At 44.7% G+C, this 25,315-nt stretch overlaps 1 protein-coding gene across 8 annotated transcripts in view; it reads left to right on the plus strand.

Annotated features, from left to right (window-relative positions):
* Positions 1-24,662, plus strand: part of nav3 (neuron navigator 3) — a 503,350-nt gene extending 478,688 nt beyond the window's left edge. For all 8 annotated transcript variants that reach the window (XM_063058462.1, XM_063058455.1, XM_063058456.1 and 5 more), the window contains 7 exons: positions 1,338-1,573; positions 4,062-4,216; positions 8,348-8,419; positions 11,801-11,997; positions 17,308-17,426; positions 18,027-18,230; positions 22,042-24,662. In XM_063058462.1, the coding sequence (XP_062914532.1) occupies positions 1,338-1,573; positions 4,062-4,216; positions 8,348-8,419; positions 11,801-11,997; positions 17,308-17,426; positions 18,027-18,230; positions 22,042-22,161 (1,103 nt within the window). In that variant the 3' untranslated portion in view covers positions 22,162-24,662. The remainder of the gene's footprint in view (positions 1-1,337; positions 1,574-4,061; positions 4,217-8,347; positions 8,420-11,800; positions 11,998-17,307; positions 17,427-18,026; positions 18,231-22,041) is intronic.
* Positions 24,663-25,315: the final 653 nt, after the last annotated feature.

A 25,315-nucleotide genomic window follows, 5' to 3' on the forward strand; every position in this document is an offset into this window, starting at 1 on the left:
ATTGCACACAGAAAATGCTGGAAAAGCCCAGCATTTGCTGTATCTTTTACATTTATATGTTGAAGATAGCAATTACTGAACAGTAGAGAGACATTAGCCTCCTTTTCTTTAATTTTATCAAGTTCTTAATTCACAATACTTTCAGTAGCATATTAGCCTCTCTCCAAACCTGTTACTTGTTCAATTCTGGTCACCTCTTTACAGGAAGGATGTGGGTACAATAGAGAGAGTGCAGAGAAGATTTACAAGGATGTTGCCTGGATTGGGGAGCATGCCTTATGAAAAAAGGTTGAGCGAACTTGGCCTTTTCTCCTTGGAGCGACAGAGGACAAGAGGTGACCTGATAGAGGTGGTTAAGATAATGAAAAGCTTTGATCGTGTGGATAGCCAGAGGCTTTTTCCCAGGGCTGAAATAGCTAACATGAGGGGGCACAGTTTTCAGGTGCTTGGAAGTAGGTACAAGAAGAATGTCAGGGCTAAGTTTTTCACACAGAGAGTGGTGGGTGCGTGGAATGCACTGCCAGTGAAGGTGGTAGAGGCAGGTACAATAGGGTCTTTTATGAGACACTTAGATAGGTACATGGAGCTTAGAAAAATAGAAGGCTGTGCAGCAGGGAAATTCTAGACAGTTTCTAGAGTAGGTTACATAGTTGGCAGAATATTGCGGGCCGAAGGGCCTGTAATGTGCTGTAGATTTCTATGTTTCTATAATAAGAAGGATCAGAGAGGGTGCAGAGAAGATTTACCAGGATGCTGCCTGGGTTGGAGAGCATGCCTTACGATGATAGGTTGAATGAGCTAGGACTTTTCTCTTTGGAGCGAAGGAAGATGAGAGGTGACTTGATAGAGGTGTACGAGATGATAAAAGACATAGATAGAGTGGACAGCTAGAGACTTTCTCCCAGGGTGGAAAAGGCTAATATAACAATGGACATAATTTTAAGGCTACTGGAGGAAAGTATAGGGGGGATGTCAAAGGTAAATTTTCCACACAGAGAGTGGTGGGTGTGTAGAACACGCTGCCAGTGCTGGTGGCAGAAGCAGATACATTAGGGGCATTTAAGAAATTCTTAGATGGGCACATGATTGACAGAAAAATGAAGGACTATGCATGAGGGAAAGGTTAAATTGATCTTAGAGTAGGTTCAAAGATCGACACAACATTGTGGGCCAACTGGCCCATACTGTGCCATGAAGTTTTATGCTCTACATTCTAAAGTGGAAAAGGGAGCTACCGATTGATCACAGCGCGTTTAACGCTGCCTCTGAGTCTAGACTCTGACCGGTCTTCCCCGAAGCTTTGCTCTGACTGAGAATGTGGTTTGTCCTGGTCGTAGGTGTGGCGGAGAACAGTGTGGACAGTTTGGTGTTTGAGGCCCTGATCCCAAAGCCCACCATGCACTGTTACCTCAATATACTACTGGAACATCGGAGGATCATACTTTCTGGACCCAGCGGGACTGGGAAAACCTACCTGGCCAATAAACTGGCCGAGTTCCTGGTGAATAGATCTGGGCGGGAGGTCAGCAACGGGTCAATAGCTACATTCAACGTGGACCACAAGTCCAGCAAGGTAAGTCCCGGCAGCTCAATGAATTTGCCTAAAGAGTAGTTCAACCTTGTGACACAGGCAGGAAGGGCAATCGACAGGCATTTTTATGGAGCACCTGTCAATCGCCGATGCCTGTCTGCAGTGTGTCACTATTGTAATAGAGTCATAGAGCACTTCAGCATAGGAACTGGCCCCTTGGCCCATCTAGTCTGTGCCGAACTATTATTCTGCCTAGTCCCATCAACCTGCACCTGGACCATACCCCTCCCATCTATGTACCCATCCAAACTTCTGTTAAATGTTGAAATTGAAGCTACAGCCATCATTTCCACTAGCAGGTCATTCCACACTCCGAGTTAAGAAGTTCCTGCTGATGTTTTCTTAAATATTTCACCTTTCACCCTTTCACCTTTCAACTCTCACCCAATCTTGGTGGAGAATCCCTATCTATACCCCTCATAATTTTGTACACCTCTATAATATTTCTGGATGACTTGGATGAAGAAGTGGATGGGTGTCTTAGTAAGCTTGCAAATGACATGAAGGTTGGTGGAGTTGTGGATAGTGTGGACGGTTCTCGTTGGTTATAACGGGGCATTGATAGGATATAGAACTGAGCTGAGAAGTGGCAGGTGGAGTTCAATCCAGAAAAGCTTTGGAAGGTCAAACTTGAAGACGGAACACAGGGTTAGCAGCAGGATTCTTAGCAGTGTGGAGGAACAGAGGGATCTTGGGCTCCATGCCCACTGATCCTTTGAAGTTGCATGCAAGTAGATGGTGTGATTAAAAAAACATAAGAGACCATTGAAAAGTCTAGTAGCAAAGGGACAGAAGCTGTCCTTATGCTTTCAGGCTTTTGTATCTTCTGCCCCATGGGAGGGTATAGAAGAGAAAATGTCCAGAGTGGGTGGGGTCTTTCATTGTCTTGCTGCTTTAGCCAGGCAGCAAGTGTAAACAGAGAGGCTGGTCTCTGCGATGTGCTGATCTGTGCCAGGATAACTATTGATAATGCATTCGTTAGTCACGTTGATTGGACAATTGGTATTGGCCAGCACCCTGAGGGAAAATCCACTTCTCTCTCATAAAATACGTTTGTACTTCCACGAGATCTTTCATATCCAGCCATGAGGCTGGTTCACAGCAGGCCGGCTGGGACGATGTTTATTGAAGGACTGCATCTCTGATTGTGCAGTACTCCCTCAGTCCTGCACCAACACATCAGTCTGTAGTTCTGTGCATAAAGTTTCTTGAGGGGGATTTGAACCCCCAATCTCCTGACTCAATGCTGAAAGTGTTACTTTATACTTACACTTTATACTTTATACTTTATTGTCACCGAACAATTGATACTAGAATGTACAATCATCACAGCGATATTTGATTCTGCGCTTCCCATTCCCTGGATTACAAATATTAAATATTAAAAACATCAAAAATATTAAATTAGTTACCCACTGACCCTTGGCACTTTGGACAATTAAACCAGGGCAGGATGTGGATAAAATTGTAAAAAGGAAGACTCTGAAGGCAGGAAGGATTAGATTGATCCTAGAGTAGGTTACAAGGTCAGCAAAACATTGTGAACCGACGGGCCTGTATTGTTCTATGTTCTATATTCTAAAGTGCAACGTGCTGAAGGAACTCAGCAGATCAGGCAGCATCTGTGGAAGGAAATGAACAATCAACAAATGAAGAGACCCCACCACCCAGACCATGCCTTCTTCTCACTACTACACCATCAGGCATGAAGTACAAAAGTCTTAGGTCCCATCCCACCAGGATCAGGAACAGTTATTACCCTACAACCATCAAGCTCCTGATTCAGTGTGGAGAACTGCACTCACCTCAACTTTGATCTGATTCAACAACCTTCAGACTCACATTCAAAGACTCTTCACAGCTCATCTTCTCCATTTATATTTATTTGCAGTTTGCCTTCTTTTACACATTGGTTGTTTGTCAGGCTTTATCTATGTATAGTTTTTCATAAAGTTCCATTGTATTTCTGTTTTTTTCCTGTAAATGCCAACAAGAATGACACGGAAATTTGTAAAGCATTCCATGCTTCGGGTGTGACGTAGTAGCATAGCAGTTAGCCGAACACTGTTACAGTGCCAGCAATTGGGGTTGAATTCCCACCGCTGTCTGTACGTTCTCCCCGTGGCCACCTCTGTTTCCTCCAGCTGCTCCCCATTCCAAAAACGTAGGGGTTAGTAGATTAATTGGTCACGTGGGTATAATAGGGTGACAGGCCCATTGGGGTGCAAAAACCCAGTATCGTGCTGAATCCCTAAATAAAAATATAAAATAAATCTCAAGCTGGTGTATAGTAGCATATACTTACTTTGATAATAAATTTACTTTGAACGTTGAAAGGAACATTGCTCTACTGAGAGTTCTTTAGCCCAGTACGCAGGAGAGAATTCTCCCACAATATTGAGATTTTGTGAACTAGGACAAAGTGGTGATATAACTGTAATAAGTGCATCTTTTTTAAATGGTTTGGAAGGAATTGCGGCAATATCTGTCAACTCTGGCCGAACAGTGTGCCGCTGCGGATAATGGATCCGAGCTTCCGCTGGTAATAATCCTCGACAACCTCCATCATGTCGGTTCTCTGAGTGACATCTTTAACGGATTCCTCAACTGTAGGTACCACAAATGGTGAGTAACTCACTTTTTTTTGCAAACATAAAAAAGTTTATTCACTAACAAAAATTCTACAATAATCAAGGGTTCACAAAACTATTTACGATTTTAAATTCAAGTACGATTACTATAATCTAAAACAGTGGTCCCCAACCACCAGGCCGCGGACCGGTGCCGGGCCGCAAAGCATGTGCTACCGGGCCGCGAGGAAACAATATGAGAGTCAGCTGCACATTTCCTCATTTCCTGTCACGCCCTGTGTTGAGCTTGAACGCACATGAGATCATTACCCATGCATCATCCATGTCAGCGCGGGAAGGAGATCAACTCCTGGAGCTTGCAGATGATGGCGGGCTGAAAAGTATGTTTGAATAACATGTCTGGATCAAAGTCGAGGCTAAATATCCTGAGATAGCCACGAAAGCACTGAAAATGTTGCTTCCATTTCCAACATATTTCTGCAATGAATGCAACGAAAACTAAACTGCAGAGTAGACTGGACATAAGGAACCCCCTTCGAGTATCGCTGTCTCCCATCACCCCTCGACGGGACTGTCTTGTTGCAGGGAAACAAGCCCAGGGCTCCCACTGATTCAGTGATATTGGTGCGTTGAAATGATTTTATATGTTCATACAGGGAAAATATGTGCTGTGTGTTTAATATCCAAACGTTACTTAAAATGTTATGATGCTATTGACTTACTTATATAACCATATAACAACTACAGCACAGAAACAGGCCATCTCTGCCCTTCTAGTCTGTGCTGAACGCTACTCTCACCTAGTCCCACCGACCTGCACTCAGCCCATAACCCTCCATTCCTTTCCTGTCCATATACCTATCCAATTTTTCTTTAAATGATAATATCGAACCTGCCAATACCACTTCTACTGGAAGTTCGTTCAACACTTACTTCAAGCTCCCCTGATAATTGTCTTATCACTATATTCATGCGCTGTGTGTTTAATATTAAATTTGTTAGATAAACCCTTTTAGAAATGAAATTGAGTGTATAGCTAATTATCATCTATATTCCGGTCGTGATTAACACTCCCCCTCCCACCCCGGAACAGAGTCGCCAAAAACGATTTGTAGAAAGAAATATCGGAACGTACACGCATGCGCACTGGTGCCAGCAGAAGGCTTCATGGTCATTGTAGTCTTTCTCGGGGTAAACACAACGCACTTGACTGCTACTCTTGTCCGTTGGCAACCCTACCCCCACCACCCGCCCCCCCCCCCCCGGGTCAGCCGGTATGCAAGAATATTGTCAATATTAAACCGGTCTGCAGTGCAAAAAGGGTTGGGGACCCCTGGTCTAAAAAACATTCAAGTCCCTGTAGGGTTGACCATTCTCAGAACTCCTCCACCATGCCCGTGGAAACCACATGTGCCCTCTCAAAGGACACCTGGGCACAGATGTAACCCTGAAAGGGAGGCAGGCAGTCGGCTCGGGCAGAGCTTTTGACTGCCCACTGCCGGGACCTGTGAATGACCAGCTTGGTCAGGCCCAGGAGCATGTCAACCAGCAGATCGCCCAGGCGACCCATTCCCCTCGGAAGATCAGGAGCGTAGGGCTGAAGTGCAGCCAGAATGTGAGGGGCAGCCCGTTCAGATACTCAAACAGGAGCTGGAACCTCTCGCACTCCAGTTTAATGCATTTTAAGGAGACATAGAAATGTAAAACTGTACATTGATACTAATGCACGAGGCAGCATACTGTGAAAATATTACACTGTGCACAAGCTGTGATCACTTCGAGACGAGGGTGGCATTGTGGCGTGAGGTCAGTGTAATGCTATTGCAGCATCTGCAACCCAGGTTCAATATCTGTAAGGAGTTTGTACATTCTCCCCGTGACTGAGTGGGTTTCCTCTGGGTGCTCTGGTTTCCTCCCACATTCCAAAGATGTACAGGTTAGTAGGTTAACTGGTCACATGGTGGAATTGGACAGCATGGGCTATATGGGCTGGAAGGGGCTGGAACTATGCTGTATCTCTAAAAAATTAGATAGATCAATAGTTAAATAAAGAAATAAATAGTTAAGAAATAAGTACATAGATTGACAGCAAGGCAGTTAGAAGATTAGATTTATTTGTCACATGTACTGTACATCAAAACATACAGTGAAGGAATTTATCATTTGCATCAAAGCAAATCAGTGAGGGTTGCACTGGAAGAAGCCTGCCAAGTGTGCCAACACAGGATGCCCACAACATACTAACCCTAACCATATGTCTTTGGAATGTGGGAGGAAATTTGAGCACCTGGAGGATGCCCTCGCGCTCACAAGAAGAACGTACAAACTCCTTACAGACAGCGGTGGGAATGGAACCCTGATCAGTGATTGTTGGGGCTGTAAAGTCTTGCATTAACCACTACTCTACAACGTCCACCCAGATGGATATATAAATAAGTCAGTAGATGAGATGAGGCCCTCCATTGGTCAGGGTCAACTATAGATATTGTGTCCTAGCTGTCTGCGTAGGTGATATGCATGCCAGAACACAAGCCAGGGCGGTACGATATGGAGAGCAAGCTGTTGCCCATGCAGCAGGCTCACCCTCTCCACACAGCTGATTAAATCCAAAGGACACAGTCTGGTACCAGCAGTATTGCAGGAGTTGCCAGTCAGCGTTGAACTCAACACAGGACTGCTTTAGGGACTCCAGCTCCAGATTTTTCCTCAGGGTTTACTCCCGAAGCCTTCCCCGTGGGTGAGTATAGTCACTAGACAATGGAAGATTGAGATCAGAGTTTTCCTTCTCCTAGATGAGCTGCCAACCACAGCTGGCTCTAAGGCGCCAGTAACCTGCCTTTACCACTTCTCCTGTCAGTAGAAACATTTCCGCAGGGCTTAGCTAAGCCACACATGAAGCCCTGGAGCTGGACTTGGTTATCAGAGGCTCTTTGAGGCACACACCATTGGGAGCATTTAATAGGTAGTGGGAGCTTGCCCCATTACCACCCCTGGCTATAACAACCTCAAGGAATCAACCAATAGATAGACAGATTTCTTTTCACTCCTGTGTTCATAGATCAATAGATAAATAAATAAAAACAAATAAGATCACACATTAACACACAGTGACAAAGGCCCCTCTTGTGCTTAGAGAAGCTTTTCTGACTTCAGACATCACAAGGTCTCTCTCAGCCAACGATTAGTGGCATTAGAATATAGGAAACACAGAGACCAGTTTGTGTACAGCGAGCTTCATAGGGTAATGTGATTATGAAAATAGTAAGTTTTAATAATATTTATTGAGGAATATGTATGGACCATCAGATCCTGTGTGCCTGCCCTGGAGACCAGAACAGTCATTGGTTTAATGTCTTGTCTGAAAGACAGGACCTCATCTTTTCTGTCATTACCCTTCTCTCGGTCTAGGTTTTAGTTGAGGAATCCGACTGTGGAAAATAGAGCATAGAAAAGGATCAGGCCCTTTGCCCACAATGTCTGCGCCAAACATAAGGTCAAATTGAACAAAATCTCTCCTGCCTGCACATGTTCCATACCCCTCCCTTCCTTATGGGTTTAACTAAAATCTTCTTAAACTGTCAATCTGCCTCCACCACCAACCCTGATAGCCCATTTCAGACACCTACCTCTGTTTTGGTAGCCTCTAACCTGATGGCACAAACACCGCATTGTCCTTCTGGTAATTATTTTTCTCTCCTCCTTCCCTCTTCTTCGATTCCCCTCTCTGGCCTCTCCTCTTCTCCTCACCTGCCTATCACCTCCTTCTGGTGCCCCTCCTTCCCCCGTGTCTCCATGGTCCACTCTACTCTCCTGTCAGATTCCTTCTTCTCTAGCCCTTTACCTTTCCCACCCAGCTGGCTTCACCTATCACCTTCTGGCTATCCTCCATCCCTCCCCCCACCTTTTTATTCTGGCATCTTCTCCCTTCCTTCCCAGCCCTGAAGAAGGCTCTCGGCCTGAAATTTCAACAGTTTATTCACTTCTATAGATGCTGCCTGACCTGCTGAGTTCCTCCACCATTTTGTGTGTATTGCTGTGTAAGATATTGGCCCCACACAGCTCCCTTAAAGTTCACCGCCTTGCCTTAAGTGCATGTCCTTGTTTCTATTATGTAAAGCAAATCCATTGATTCTGTGTGTAACCTGTACGTGTTTAATTTCTACAGTCCGTATGTCATTGGAACGATGAACCAGGCTGTCTCCTCATCGGCCAACTTGGAGCTTCATCATAACTTCAGGTACCTCCAAACAAGGGCAACTCATTCCTTTGACAACTGGTGATGAGGGGAGGCCGGAACAAAGGGAGAAAGACTATGTGCATTATTGGGAGTCTTTCAGGAGTTTGTACGTTCTTCTCATGACCATCTGGGCTTCCTCTGGGTTCTTCAGTTTCCTCCCAAATTCCAAAGACATACGGGTTAACAGGTAATTGGCAACATGGGTATAATTGGGTGGCACAGGCTTATTAAGCTGGAAGGGCCTGTTGGCATGCTGTAAGTCTCTAAATCTAAATCTAAATCTAGTAAGGGTGGCATGGCAGTGCAGCAGTTAGCACATCACTTTACAGTGCCAACAATCACCAACCAGGGTCCAATTTTTGTCACTGCTTATAAGGAATTTGTACTTCCCTGTGACCATGTGAAGTTCCTCCGGGTGCTCCAGTTTTCTCGCACATTCCAAAGACAGAAGTTGTGGGCGTGCTTTGTTGGCACTGGAAGCATGGTGATCCTTGCAGGCTGCCCCCAGCACATCCTCAGACTGGGTTAGTTGTTGATGCAAACAACGCATTTTATTGTGGAAGTAAGGGCTTAGGGAAATGAATTGTAAAGTCTTGGACTCCATTCATTCATCTACTGGGGATTCATCAGCAGTGTGGCGATCTGAATTTTACTTCTCCAATTAGGCAGTTAACTTGGTCTGCAGCTCCTGAATGCTCAGCCTCCCTAATGCCCCTCTTATCTGCAAAATTCCAAACACCTGCCATGGTGGCATAGTGGTTAGCTCACTGCTGTACAGCACCCCAACTGTAAGATCAGGGTTCAACTCCTGCCACTATCCGTAAGGAGTTTGTCCATTTTTCCCGTGACCGCGTGGGTTTCCTCCCACATTCCAAAGATGTCCAGTTAGGGTTAGTGAGTTGTGGGCACGCTATTTTCACACCAGAAGCATGGTGATATTTGCAGGCCGCCCCTAACACTGTCCTTACTGATTTGATTTTATGCAAACGACACATTTCACTTTATGTTTCAATGTACATGTGACAAATAAAGCAAATCTTTCAGGGAGAGTGCGTTACGTAGAATTGGAAAATTCTATGTTCATGCCATTGGGCTTTAGGCTACTGAAGCAGAATATTGAAAGGCCTAGATAGAGTGGAAATTCAGAGGATGTTTTCTATATGGTGGGGGAGTGGAGGACCGGAGGACACAGCCTCAGAATAGAAGGATGTCTCTTTAAAACAGAGATGAAGAATTTCTTTAGCTAGGGGTGGTAAATCTGTGGAATTCATTGCTGTGGAGGCCAAGACATTGGGTATATTTAAAAACATAGAAATCTACAGCATATTACAGGCCCTTCAGTCCACAGTGTTGTGTCGACTATGTACCCTTCTCTAGAAACTGCCTAGAATTTCCTACCGCAGAGCCCTTTATTCTTCTAAGTTCCATGTATCTGTCTAAGAGTCTCTTTAAAGACCCTATTGTATCCACCTCTACCACCTTCACTGGCAGTGCATTCTATGCATCCACCACTCTCTGTGTGAAAAACTTACTACCCTGACATCGCCCCTGACCTGCTTCTAAGCACCTTAAATCTATGCCCTCTCAAGTTAGCCTGGGAGAAAACCTCTGGCTATCCACACGATCAATGCCTCTCATCATCTTATACACCTCTATCAGGTGACCTCTCATCCTCTGTCGTTCCAAGGAGAAAAAGCCAAGTTCACTCAACTTATTTAAAGCAGAGGCTGATAGTTTCTTGATTAGTAATGGCTTCAAACGTTATTGGAAGAAGGTGGGAGAATGGGGTTGAGAGGGAAAATAAATCCGCCATGATGGAATGACGGAGCAGACTCGATGCGCTGAATGGCATATTTCTGCTCCTATGTTGTTATGGTCTAATACTGTATGAGGTTCTATTCTAGTTTGTGTTTAGCCATGCTGTGGTGGTGAAAAAGGCTTCAGTCCCTGAATTTACACTTATCTGCTTCAAACTGCAACTTACCACCTTATATCTCATCCCTGTCTCTCACTTCTCCGTACTGGCTATAAGTGACAAATAGAAATAATCTTTAATTGGATAGTGCGGGCCTGCTGGGTCAGTGAGTGTCCGTTAGCATGCTGTGTCCCTAAAGAAAAATAAAATAAAGAACAAGATAGATAGTGAGGTCAAGAGCCCCATATTATCATACAAGGGAACCATTCAATAGTTTTATAACAGTGGGGTAGAAGCCTGTTCTTGAGCCTGTTAAGGCTTAGGAGTCCTTTATAGTAATATTAGAAGCTGTTACTGAACTTCCAGGTGTGGGTCTTCAGTTGCTATACCTCCTGCCTAATGGCAGCATTGGGAATTGCTATGATAGGACGCAGATCAAAGTTCAATGTGAATTCATTATCAAAGTACGATTATGTCACCATATACTACTCTGAAATTCCTCTGCATGTGGACATTCACAGTAGAACAAAGAAGTATCACAGAATCAATGGAAGTTTCCCTTAGATGGAAAATCACACAAAAAGTAGTGGATATAGCCCAGTCCATCATGGGTAAAGCCTTCTCCACCATTAAGCACATCTACGCAAAACACTGTCACAGGAAAGCAGCGTCCATCATCAGGAACCCTCACCATCCAGGACATGATCTTTTCTTGCTGCTGCCATCAGGAAGAAGGTACAGGAGCCTCAGGACTCGCACCACCAGGTTCACGAACAATTATTACCCCTCAACTATCAGGCTTCTGAACCAGAGAGGCTAACTTCACTCAACTTCACTTGCCCCATCATTGAAATATTCCCATAATCTGTGGACTCACTCTTAAGGACTCATCATCTCATATTCTCAATATTTATTGCTTATTTGGTTATAATTTTTCTTTCTTTCTGTATTTGCACAGTTTGTTTTCTTTTGCATGGTGGTTGAACATCCAATTTGGTGTGTGGTCTTTCATTGATTCTGTTATAGTTATTATTCTATTGATTTATTGAGTATGCTGCAAGAAGGTGAATCTCAGGGTTGAATTTGGTAACATATGTATTGATAATAAAGTTACTTTAAATCTTGAACAAAGACTGACAAACTACAAATGTGCAAAAAGAGACAAATAGTGCAAATACTAAATAAATAAATAATATTGAGTTGCAGAGTCCATAGGATGTGGAATCAGTTCAGAGTAGTTATCCTCGCTGAGTCAGGAGCCTTGAGGGTGAAGAATAATAAATGTTCCTGAATCAGGTGAGGTGGGACTTAGGGCTGCGGTATCTATTTCTTGCTAGCAGCACAAGAAGAGAGCGTGGCCTGGTCGTCGGGGTCCTTGGTGATAGATGATGCTGGAGGCAGTGGGTCTGTGGGTGGTACTTATGACCTCTGTGTTTCCGCCTTTGACCTCTGCTCTTCCTGTGCAGGTGGGTGCTGTGTGCCAATCATACAGAACCCGTGAAGGGATTTCTGGGTCGTTACTTGCGTCGTAAGCTGATTGAGACGGAAATTGACAAAAACATGCGCAACAATGACCTCCTGAGAATTATTGACTGGATTCCCAAAGTGTGGCAGCATCTCAATGGCTTCCTGGAATCTCACAGTTCTTCTGACGTGACCATTGGTGAGTTGCAGTTGAACGTATCACCTAATGTCAAGTTCAAGATTATTGTCAGGAGCATATAGTTCAGGTGTAAACACCATGAAAGTCAACTTTCACAGCAGCAGTGCAATTCATTGCCAACACAATCAACGTATGTTGCAACTCCATAAAACTTTGGTTAGACTACCCTTAGAGTATTGTGTTTAGTTCTAGGTACCTCATTATAGGAAGAATGTAGAAGTTTTAGAGAGGGTGCCAAGGAGATTTACCAGGATTTGAGAACGTGCTAATGAAGGAAGGTTGAGCATGCTAAAGGTTTTTCACTTTGGAGTGACAGAAGATGTGAGGCGACTTGATAGAGGCGAACAAGATTATTAGAGGCATAGAGAGTGGATAGACAGCGTCTTTTTCCCAGAACGGCAGTGGCCAATACCAGAGGACACCCGTTTAAGGTGAGTGGAGAAAAGTTTCGGGGAGATGTCAGAAATAGATTGTTTTACACAGAGAGTGGTGGGTGGCTGGAAGGTGCTGCCAGGAATGGTGGTAGAGACATTTAAGAGACTCCTAAATGGAAGAAAAATGGCTAATGGGGTCTATAGGAGGGCAACGTTACTGAGGCTCCTGTACCATCTTCCTGATGGCAACAAAATTAATAGAGAGAGAGGGAGAGGGGGAAGGGGTGAGAATGAAACATGGCCCGAGATAGTATCAGGATTTTTCAGGTCGGTTCAAGAACCTGATGGTAGAGGGAAAGAAGCTGTTGTTGATCCTTGAATTGTGCGTCTGCGGGCTCCTGTGCCTCCTTCCGGATGGTAGCAATGAGAAGAGGGCATGTCCTGGATGGTGGTCCTCCAGTCAGAGTAGGAACTTTTAAAACTCATTCGCAGCAGTAGGATCTTTACTACCAAGCTGTCACAGTAGTATGATAGACACCAGGCTGGCTAACAATGGCAGATGTCTCTCCCTGAGGGTCAGTGGTAAACTGGAAGCATTTTCCTGACTTTTCTGGTAGAGTTGCAAAGTCATACAGCATGAAAACAGGCCCTTTGGCCCAACCAGTCCATGCTGACCAAGATCACCCATCCCAGCTAATCCCATTTTTTAATTTTATTTCTATTTTTATGTAGTGATACAGCGTGGAATAAGCTTTTACAGCCCACGAGCCACACCACTCAGCAACTCACTTATTTAGCGCTAGCCTAATCACAGGACAATTTACAATGACAAGTTAACCTGCTAACTAAAATGTGTCTGAACTGTGGGAAGAAACTGGAGTACGTGGAGGATGTACTCAGGAACACAGGAAGGATGTACAAACTTCTTACAGGTGGCATCAGAATTAAATTCTGAACTCTGATGCTTGGAGCTCTAATAGAGTCACACTATTTGCTGTGCCACACATTTGCCCACATTTAGCCCATACATAGCCTCCTAGTCCTTTGTTAGCCATGTACCTGTCCAATGGTCTTTTAAAATTTGCTATTGTACTTGCCTCAACCACTTCCTCTGGCAGATCATTCCACATAGATGTTGCCCTCTGTGTGAAAAAGTTTTCCTTCAAGTTCCTGGTAAATCACTCCCCTCTCACCTATGCCCTCTAGTTCTTGATTCTTAGCTCTGGGAAAAAAGACTGAGTGCATTCACCATATCTATGCCCCTCATGATTTTATACAGCTCTGTAAGATCAACCCTCAGTCTCATACACTCTAAGATATAAAGCCCTGGCTTGCCCAAACTCTCTCATAACTTAGCCCCTCAATTCCAGGCAACATCCTCATAAATCTTTCCTGCACTCTTTCCCATTCTTTTGCTTTGTGATACAGGTTGGCCACCCCAATTCTGGAGTGATTGGGACCTCTGCAGTGCCGGATTAGTGATTTTGCCAAATCATAGGTGGCTAGGTTAGGATTAAGTAAATAAACACCTCTAACCCACTTGATGATCACCTCACCCTTAGATAATAAAGAAAAAACAAACAAGTGAAAAGCAATCTTTCACAAATTCCTGTACTGGTCTGCCGGAGTCAACAGCAATCAGTAGCCACTTCATAAACAGGGAGTGATATTTAGCCTTCAAAGAGCATAATATGCCATTGTCCAGGGTTTGAATTAATGACGTGCAGTTAGATGGCAGGTAGATACTGTAAACATTACTCTTTACCAAGAGTTCTGCTTTTGAATGCGCAGAGCAGTTATCTAAAACCAGTACTACCTTACACTTTTTGTCCAGACCAACAGAGTCACAGTGAGCTCTCGCTTCTGGAACAAAGTAATGTCCAAACCATTCCAATGTGATGTCAATTGTATTCCATCCTTTCTTCCTGGCATGGTAAATTAATGGAAATGGCTTCATGACTTTGAAAGCTCTGGGACGTAAACTTTTGCCAATGACTAACAACTTACCCCTGTGGGTCCCTGCAGCATTAGAGCTGCTCAACACAGTGACATGATCTTTTGATGCTTTAAAACCTGCTGGTCGTTCTGCATCCTCTGTAGACAGTGTTCATTTTGGAGTACAAAGCTAATATAAGGCGGTTTCATCTGCATAGTACACCTGCTTGGGACTTAAATTTTCATCAGAGACTAACAGCGGACTCATCAACAAGCCCAGCAGCTGCTTCTCTGTCTGCTGACTGTTTTCACCACACACTGCTTGAAATTTTATGCCATGCCATTGCTTGAAATGCTGAAGCCATCCTTCATTGTAATCATACCCATAATCCAGTCCTAATTCTTCATGGAATAATTTCTTTGGTCCTTCGCAGTTCTGCACCTTTGCTGATGCAGAGTTTAAACCACTTTATGAGGACTTTGTCTAGTTGTGAACATTTTCCATATTTTATTGTTTTCCTTATGCATATCTGTTTTTTTTATTCACTGTCAACAAAGAACTGAAGAAACTTTTCTTTTTGTTTCTTTATATCATAAACTGTGGAAGAGCCAATGTTATACAAGTCGCATATGCTTTTTACAGACACGCCACTGTCGGGTTTTATCAGAACTTCCACCTCATCTTGTATAGATAACAAATGGCATTTGGGCTTTACACCACGAGAAGCACATGATGATATGACTGGGGCTAGATAAGCACAGATTACAAACATAAATGCAGAATAATGCAGAGGAACTACTTGCTTCTTTTAAGGATTGTGCCAACAGCTGCTTCTGCTAATGACGCCACCAAGACGGTGGTGACAGGTTGGTGCAGCGATGTGGGAAATTTGAAATTAGGCTAGTGAAAATTATGTCTGAACCTCTGGTGGAATCGGATTACTGATTGCCGGATTCGAGATGGTCAACTTGTAGTAGATTTCAGAATCCAACTGATTGATGTACATAAGAACATAAGAAATAGGAGCAGGAGGAAGCCATCCTGCCCGTAGAGCCTGCTCCGCCATTCAATAAGACCACTGCTGATCCGGCCATGGACTTATCTCCACCTACCTGCCTTTTCTCCATAACCCTTAATTCCCCTGCTGTGAAAAAATCTATCCAACCTTGTCTGAAATATATTTACTGAGGTAGCCTCCACTGCTTCATTGGGCAGAGAATTCCACAGATTCACCACTGTCTGGGAAAAGCAATTTCTCCTCAACTCTGTCCTAAGTCTGCTCCACTGAATCTTGAGGCTATGTCCCCTAGTTCTAGTCTCACCTATCAGCGGAAACAACTTCCCTGCCTCTATCTTATCTATCCCTTTCATAATTTTATAAGTTTCTATAAGATCTCCTCTCATTCTTCTGAATTCCAGTGAGTACAGTCCCAGGGAACTCAATCTCTCCTCACAGTCTAACCCACTCATCTCTAGAATTAACCTGGTGAACCTCCTCTGCATCACCTCCAAAGCCAGTATATCCTTCCTCAAGTAAGGAGACCAGAATTGCACACAGTACTCCAGGTGCATCCTCACCAGTACCCTGTACAGTTGTAGCATAACCTCCTTGCTCTTAAATGCAATCCCTATAGCAATGAAGGCCATCATCCCATTTGCCTTCTTGATACTCTACTGCACCTACAAACCAACCTTTTGTGATTCATGCACAAGCACTCCCAAGTCCCTCTACACAGCAATATGCTGCAAGTTTTTACCATTTAAATAATTATCTGCTCTTCCATTTTTCCTTCCAAAGTGGATGACCTTGCATTTACCAACATTGTACTCCATCTACCAGACCCTTGCTCACTCATTTAACCTATCTATATCTCTCTGCAGACTCTCCGTATCTTCTGCACAATTTTTTCCCACTCAATTTAGTATCATCAGCTAACTTAGGTACACTACACTCCGTCCTCACAGAGTAACACCCATGTATCCCAACTCTCTGCTTTCTGTTAGTTAACCAATCCCATATCCATGCTAACACATCACCCCCAACTCTATACCTGAATCTCCATCCCCATTAGCAATGAAGTTCCAGTAATATAAACACAAGGGATTCTGCACATGCTGCAAAATCCTGAGATACACACACAAAATCCTGCAGATCAGTCACCACCTATGGAGAGGGAGAAACAGTCGACTTTTCGGGCTAAGGCCCTTCATCAGGGTGAGGAAGGAAGGGGGAAGAAGGTGGAATGAATATGAGCTGGCAGGTGATAGGTGAGGGGGAAGGTAAGTGGGTGGGAGAGAGGGGGTAATGAAATGAGAAGTTGGAATGTGATAGATAGAAAAGTTAAAGTGTGAAGAAGAAGGAATCTGGTTGGAGAGTAAAGTGGATCATGGGAGAAAATGAATGAAGAGGGCACCAGAGAGAGGTAATAGGCAGTTGAAGACAAGAGAAGTAGTAACATTCTGGCTTCATCACACTTCATTTTCAGACAAAATGAGGGGTCATAACCCAAAACATCGACTGTTTATTCATTTCCATGGATGCTGCCTGACCTCCAGTACTGTGGTATTTTTAATTAACAAGATACCCACAATAGTATTGTGACGCTCTGGGGGGCATGGTCAACAGCCCAACCCTGTATTTCTAATGACCAGCACTGTTTATTATTCCTGTGTTAAAATGCTTTTGTGGGATTATGGTGGGAAGTTCCAGTCCATTTATTGTTACATTTCAGCTTGGGTTATACGGTTATTCACATGAGTATTTGTGGATCACCCTGACTGTAATAGGGGTGTGTGATGGTCACCTCCCCTGTCTGTGTGAGTCTGGTTGGGTTCTCTCTCTGGGTCAGGGTGCCTGGTCTGTTTGGTGTTTATCACAATAAATTGATTGTTGAGTTCAATGAGCTTCCTTGTCTGTCATTATGGACCAAATGCTCGCCATAGTACTTTTCATGTAGTCTGTGAATTGATAGATTTATTTATTAATTTTCTATGTTTTAGGTCCCCGTCTCTTTCTCTCCTGCCCTTTAGAGGTGGATGGTTCCAGGGTATGGTTCACGGATTTGTGGAACTATTCTCTCATCCCGTATCTTCTGGAAGCTGTTCGAGAGGGTCTTCAGGTAAATACTGTTGCAAAGTTTTTCCCCAAGCCCTATTTGGCAAATGCAAACACGAACGTTATTACAGTGCCAGTGATTACCGATCAGTGTTCAATTCCTGCCGCAGACTGTAAGATGTTTGTATGTTTTCCCCGTGGCCAGTTTATTGAGCAGAGCAAATTGCCGTGTCAAGCTGCAATGCACCCGGCGAGAATTTTTATTTTTTAAATCTTGAACGGACCCTCCTAGCCCAGCCACCCACCGGTTCATTTATTTGGAGATACAGCGTGAAACAGGCCCTTCCGGCCACTGAGCCACACTATCAATCACCCTCGACGTTAACGATTCATAAAGAAGTGCGACTTTGGACTGTGAGTGGAAACTGGAGCACCCGGAGGAAACCCATGCTCACATGGAGAGAACGTACAAACTTTCTTACCGAGTCTGGAACTGAACCCTGAACTGTGGCGCCCAGAACTGTAATAGTTCACGCTAACCGCCATGCTAGCATGGTGCCACTCCAGGTGCGCATGCATTGAGAGGAGCACAGTTTAGTGCTGGGGTGTGCCATCGTTGAGTACTGAGCTGCTGGATTCACACACTGTGTCTCACCCTTACCAGCTGTACGGTACCAGATCAGAGTGGGACGATCCTTCCCGCTGGGTGCTGGACACATACCCGTGGACCACCTGCTCCCTTCAGCAGGAGTGGCCATGTCTTCTGCAGCTGCGGCCTGAAGACGTTGGCTACGACGGGCACATCTCCACCAAGGAAGGGGGCTCCTCCAAGCACGTTCCTCAGAGTGACAGCGACAGGGACCCACTGGTGAGTGATCCCACTGAGACGCTGCCGTGGGGTGGGTGGGACTGGGATTAGACTGACGCAGTGAGAGGCAGCTGCTGTGGACTTGTCACAGACTCTGGTCAGTGATATGCAGCCGCTGTGATCTTGTCACAGACTCTGGTCAGTGATATGCAGCCGCTGTGGTCTTGTCACAGACTCTGGTCTAGTCACAGACTCTGGTCAGTGAGAGGCAGCCACTGTGGTCTTGTCACAGACTCTGGTCAGTGAGAGGCAGCCACTGTGGTCTTGTCACAGACTCTGGTCAGTGATATGCAGCCGCTGTGATCTTGTCACAGACTCTGGTCAGTGAGAGGCAGCCGCTGTGGTCTTGTCACAGACTCTGGTCTAGTCACAGACTCTGGTCAGTGAGAGGCAGCCGCTGTGGTCTTGTCACAGACTCTGGTCTTGTCACAGACTCTGGTCAGTGAGAGGCAGCCACTGTGGTCTTGTCACAGACTCCGGTCAGTGAGAGGCAGCCGCTGTGGTCTTGTCACAGACTCTGGTCAGTGAGAGGCAGCCACTGTGGTCTTGTCACAGACTCCGGTCAGTGAGAGGCAGCCACTGTGGTCTTGTCATAGACTCTGGTCAGTGAGAGGCAGCCGCTGTGGTCTTGTCACAGACTCTGGTCTTGTCACAGATTCTGGTCTTGTCACAGACTCTGGTCCTGTCACAGACTCTGGTCTTGTCACGGACTCTGGTCAGGAATGAATAGGCAGGCTCTGAATTGTTCCTCCCAGTGTAGAAATTAAACTCCAAGGGAGTATATGCAGAGCAATATTAATGATGTGTACAGCATGACGGAGAGGAACATACAACGCAGGTACACACAGTTACTCAGATACAGACATTTACATGGACATATATACAGACATTATACACACATTCACATACACACAGAATACTGATACACACAGTCACGTACATGGACACAATAACTCACACACACTCACACAAACAAACAGATGCACTTTACCAGTACAGATAAATACACAGACACACCAGCACCTTCACATATACAGGCAAACACATATAGTCTACTCATGCTCTGACAGATGCACACAGACCGCGCACGGATACATTTGTAAATTCATTCGCAGACAGACACACACAGTCATACACCGACAGAGATGTGTATCCTCACACAGACCCTCACATACATCCTCACAGAGATGCACAACTGCAAGGAAACATCTGCTTTCACGCTCACAAGTGCTTGCCTACAGGTCCTCTGTCTTTCATCAGATGTTCTCGCTAGCTTTCATCTGACACGAGTTAGGTGATTAAAATTTAAGACCATAAGGCACAAGAACAGAATTAGGCCATTCAGCCTATCTAGTATGCACCACCATTCAGTCATGGGTGATTTATTTTCCCTTTCAATCCCATTCTCCTGCCTTCTCCCTGTAATCTTTGAGCACTTACTAATGAAGAACCTGTCAACCTCCACTTTAAATTTTCCCAATGACTTGAGCTCCACAGCTGTCTGAGGCTATGAACTCCACAGACACCACCCTCTGGCTAAACAAGTTCCTCCTCATCTCTGTTCTAAAGAGATGTCCTTGCGTTCTGAGGCTGTGCCCTCTAGTCCTAGGCTCTCCCACTAATAGAAACATCCCCTCCACATTCACTCCATCTAGGCCTTACAATTTTTGGTAGGTTGCAGTGATTTTCCCCTCTCATTCTTATAAACAACACTGTTCATACATTAACCCTTTCATTCCCGGGATCTTTCTTGTGAACCTCCTCTTCAAGGCAAACAAATGCTTCAGAATCAAAATCAGAATCGGAATCTGGTTTAATATCACTGGAAAATGCCATGAAATTTGTTGTTTTACTACAGCAGTACAATGCAATACACAATAAAAATATAAATCATAATAAGAAATAGATATACATATTTACACTTCTAATCCCTCAATGAGGGCTGGTGTGTTGTTCCCTCAACTTCGCTTTTCTGAAGTCCACAATAAATTCCTTGGTCTTACTGATATTAAGTGCAGGTTGTTGTTTCAGCACCACTCAACCAGTGCTGGGACCCCAGTTGTTTACAATATATATTAATGACTTGGATGAGGGAATTAAATGCAGCATCTCCAAGTTTGCGAATGACACGAAGCTGGGTGGCAGTGTTAGCAGTGAGGAGGATGCTAAGAGGATGCAGGGTGACTTGGATAGGTTGGGTGAGTGGGCAAACTCATGGCAGATGCAATTTAATGTGGATAAATGTGAAGTTATCCACTTTGGTGGCAAAAATAGGAAAACAGATTATTATCTGAATGGTGGCCGATTAGGAAAAGGGGAGGTGCAACGAGACCTGGGTGTCATTATACACCAGTCATTGAAAGTGGGCATGCAGGTACAGCAGGCGGTGAAAAAGGCGAACGGTATGCTGGCATTTATAGCGAGAGGATTCGAGTACAGGAGCAGGGAGGTACTACTGCAGTTGTACAAGGCCTTGGTGAGACCACACCTGGAGTACTGTGTGCAGTTTTGGTCCCCTAATCTGAGGAAAGACATCCTTGCCATAGAGGGGGTACAAAGAAGGTTCACCAGATTGATTCCTGGGATGGCAGGTCTTTCATATGAAGAAAGACTGGATGAACTGGGCTTGTACTCGTTGGAATTTAGAAGATTGAGGGGGGATCTGATTGAAACGTATAAGATCCTAAAGGGATTGGACAGGCTAGATGCGGGAAGATTGTTCCCGATGTTGGGGAGGTCCAGAACAAGGGGTCACAGTTTGAGGATAGAGGGGAAGCCTTTTAGGATTGAGATTAGGAAAAACTTCTTCACACAGAGAGTGGTGAATCTGTGGAATTCTCTGCCACAGCAAACTGTTGAGTCCAGTTCATTGGCTATGTTTAAGAGGGAGTTAGATATGGCCCTTGTGGCTACAGGGGTCAGGGGTTATGGAGGGAAGGCTGGGGTGGGGTTCTGAGTTGGATGATCAGCCATGATCATAATAAATGGCGGTGCAGGCTCGAAGGGCCGAATGGCCTACTCCTGCACCTATTTTCTATGTTTCTATGTTTCTATCTCACTCCTGTATGCCTTCTTGTCACCATCTGAAATTCTGCCAACCATAATTATACCATTGGCAAATTTATATATGACATTTGAGCAGTGCCTAGCCTCAATGTTGTGGCTATAGAGAGAGTAGAGCATCCTTCAGGTGCGCCAGTGTTGATCATCAGCGAGGAGGAGATGTTATTTCTGATGTACACTGACTGTCATCTCCTGATGAGGAAGTCAAGGGTCTGGTTGCAGAGAAAGGTACAGACACCCAGGTTTTAGAGCTTGTTGTCATCACTTAGGGTATGATTTCTTCTATAATGGGCCCAAAACTGCTCAAAATACTTCACATGTTGCCTGACCAATGACCGATCTTGTGTTTGCACACCAAATGCCTTTGATGGCAGTAATAACCCAATATTAGCTTGAAATTTCCCAGAATTAATAGAAACCTAGAAACAGAAAACCTACAGCACAATAACTGCCCTTTGGCCCACGGTGCTGTGCTGAACATATACCTACTTTAGAAATTACTTAGGGTGACCCATAGCCCTCTAATTTTCTAAGCTCCATGTACCTATCCAGGAGTCTCTTAAAAGACCCTATTGTATCCGCCTCCACCACCGCCACTGGCAGCCCATTCCACGCACTCACCACTCTGTACCTACTTCCAAGTACCTTAAAACTGTGCCCCCTCATGCTAGCCATTTCAGCCCTGGGAGAAAGCCTCCCGACTATCCATATGATCAATGCCTCTCATTAATGACTATTCTTCTCTTAGATGAACATGTTGATGAGACTGCAGGAGGCAGCCAACTACTCGAGCGCACAGAGTTGTGATAGTGACAGCACCAGTCACCACGATGACATCCTGGATTCATCTTTGGAGTCGACTCTCTGAAGCAGGGGTCGGAATGGCGGACTGCTCGTCAAAAACCCACCCTTGTCTACTGACACTGCGAAGCAGCAAACGAGAGCTCAGCGCCAACGCCGGTCGCAGATTGCCTGGGGACGGGGTGTTTAGAGAGAGCTTGTACAGCCTGAACAATCTGTGTTGGACTGCACACTAGCAGGCACAGGCTCAGCATGGTTGGACCGCAAGTTGGATTTGAGGATGTTTCTATAAATAAAATAACACATACGCGCGCACACACGCACACACACGCATGCACGCACACACACTCACACACAGATGCACACAAACACATGCACACACACGCACGCACGCACACACACACGCGCACGCGCACACATGCACGCACACACATGCACGCAAGCATACACACGCACACACACGCACGCACACACAGATGCACGCAAGCATACACACGCACACGCACGCACACACAGATGCACGCAAGCATACACACGCACACACACGCATGCAAACACACACACACGCAAACACACACGCACGCAAACACACACACGCAAACACACACACACGCAAACACACACGCACGCAAACACACACACACGCACACATACAACCAAGTAAAGAACTTGCACATAAATTAAGCCAAACTGGAAACCTTACAAAGTATCTAGACATCTAAACCTCTGATATGAGGTGCTGTAATGTAGGGATCAGTCACTGTACCGTTTCTACCCTGACCTCTGACCTGACCTCCACTTCCTTGGTGCTGGTTGGAAGAGCTGGAATTAGTCCGTCGTTTACACCCCTCACTGGTTCCACACGTGGAGACCTAGCACACAATAAGCACAAAATAACGAGGGAGGGTATAATGTGTGTAATCACAGTGGGGCTGGCTCATTCAAACTCGCCGGACATACCTCAGCTTTCTTGGTGCTGAAGCGTTCCAAACACACTCCCTATCCAACAGGCTTTTTTCCCTCTGGATTTCTATTGCTGTATATTTTTTTACAGGTCTTCTAACTTGACAGGAAGGTCCCCCAGTCACCAGACCAACTTAAACATGCAACAGTGGTGCAAGTGATAACCTACGTTTGTGAAGGGCTACATCACCACGGGTTTTGGGAAGTCTCAGTGAGAGTCACATTCTAAACATGGTGCTGAAATCACTTGCCTTATTCCCTACAGATTATGGGAGTGAAATATAGCAAACCAATCCTCAGCGGTGTTGGAAGGGAGCTGGGTAATTACACACTTGCCAGGTAGTGCAAGGGTCAACGTCTTCAGGGTTTTTCTCTTGCACCGAACCATGAGGGCAGCTTGACTGATCCTCACATACTCCTCTCTCATTGTGTGTGTCTCTCTCTTCCCTTCCCCCTGTCCCCTCCCACCCCCCCATGTTTATTAACGGAGTTCAGAATTCATCGAGGACAATGCTTGTTCTCCACTGAAGGTCGTCTAGAAGGCTGATCACTCTTAAGAAGAGCACAAATTGTTCACTTTCTATAAATTTCCAGCATGTTTCTACTACCTGTTTGCAAGCCCAAATCTCACCCAAGGGTAACAGCAACAAGGATCTCCCATCTTCCCCTACCCTAACAAACTCCCACTTCCCTCACTGTTCAAGAGTTCTCTCAAACCTGATTATCCCAATTCTGTCTGCCTCGTGTTGGGTGCCAGATTGGGGTTAAATTTATGCTCCTCAACTTGTGTTCCTGTGATCAGTGGAGGCAATTTGCTTCCGTTTTGAGGTGTGAGAGATGGAGGGGGAGGGGAAGATGGTGCATTACAATGGGGTTTATGTCTGGTTACTCTGAGTGGGGTAGGGTGGGGGTCTTTGCATTAGGGTTTTTGCACAATTTTGGGAAGCTGTAAATGAAAAAAGGAGGAAGAATTAGGAAAGTTTTTTTTGGTTTTGCCTTGCACAGTAAGAAGAGTTGAAAATTCCTTCATGGTGTATTACTTGGTGTAAGCATTTATATTCACTCGAATATGCTGGGATTTTTTGAAAATTCTCTGTGTAGATGGGGTGTGTTTTATCCTGTGTGTGTGGTGACGATGATTGATATCTGGATCCGTCCACCACGAGGTCTTGGCTGAGGCAAAGGTAGATGGCTTCCAATGTTCAATCATCCGTGTAGTTACCGGCCATCTCAACCAGGTGTCCGGTTTGTTTTAGCACAAGTCTACTGTTAACCCAAGCTGCCGTCTGTGATATATCTCAGTGAGACTTCCGGAGCTTTCCTTTTGTGGAACAGTTTTCTGTAAAACATATTTTATATTCTGTACATTTTGATGTAACATACAATGTAAATAATCAGTGAAAACAAGAGAAACAATGGTAAAAACAATCATCAGGAGAGTTTTTGTAGTCTTTTTAAACTTTGAGTTTGTGTACTTGAGTGTAACCGGATTAATGGACAACAGCTAATAATCTCGGTTTTAATGTCTCTGCAGCTTGTATATGGGTTTTTATTTTCCAGATAATGCACACTGTATCTGTCATAAATTATGACTTTGTCATTAAAGTGAACTATTTATTGAATTAACTTGCTGCTTGTCAAATTAGGTCTCTTACCAGAATTTCATGACTCTGATTGATGCGCGGAAGGTTGGTTGAAATTTTAATAATTAGCTTTATTTGTTATATATACATCAAAGCATACAGTAAAATGCGTGGTTTGCGTTAATGGCCAACACAGGTCTTGAGGATTGTGCTGGGAGCAGCCCACAGTGTCACCACACTTCCAGTGCCAACTCAGCATACCCAAAACTTACTAAGCCTAACCCTGCCCTACATGTCATTGGAATGCAGGAGGAAATGAGAACGTCCAGAGGAAACACATGTGGTCACTCCTTATAGACAGTATAGGGAATTGAACCCCAGTTGGTGATCAGTGGTATTATAAAGCATTACAGTAATCACTATTTGGAGAGTTGGAGAGCTTCCTTCAATTGTGACTGAGAAACAAGCAGAGGAAGCAGCCAAAGAGAAGACAGAGTTTCTAAGGTTACAGCTCATCTGAATCATAGTTCCATTCACTTACCTTGAACTCCACTACTTCCCTGCTTAATTTAGATTTATAGTTGTTTACGGCGTTGGTGAGTCTGCATTTGGAATATTGTGTTCAGGTGCCATTAACCTGGAAAGAGCTGAGGGGATGTTGCTGGCACTCAAGGA

This window comes from Mobula hypostoma, chromosome 9 (genome assembly GCF_963921235.1).
Source record: "Mobula hypostoma chromosome 9, sMobHyp1.1, whole genome shotgun sequence".
Taxonomy (NCBI): domain Eukaryota; kingdom Metazoa; phylum Chordata; class Chondrichthyes; order Myliobatiformes; family Myliobatidae; genus Mobula; species Mobula hypostoma.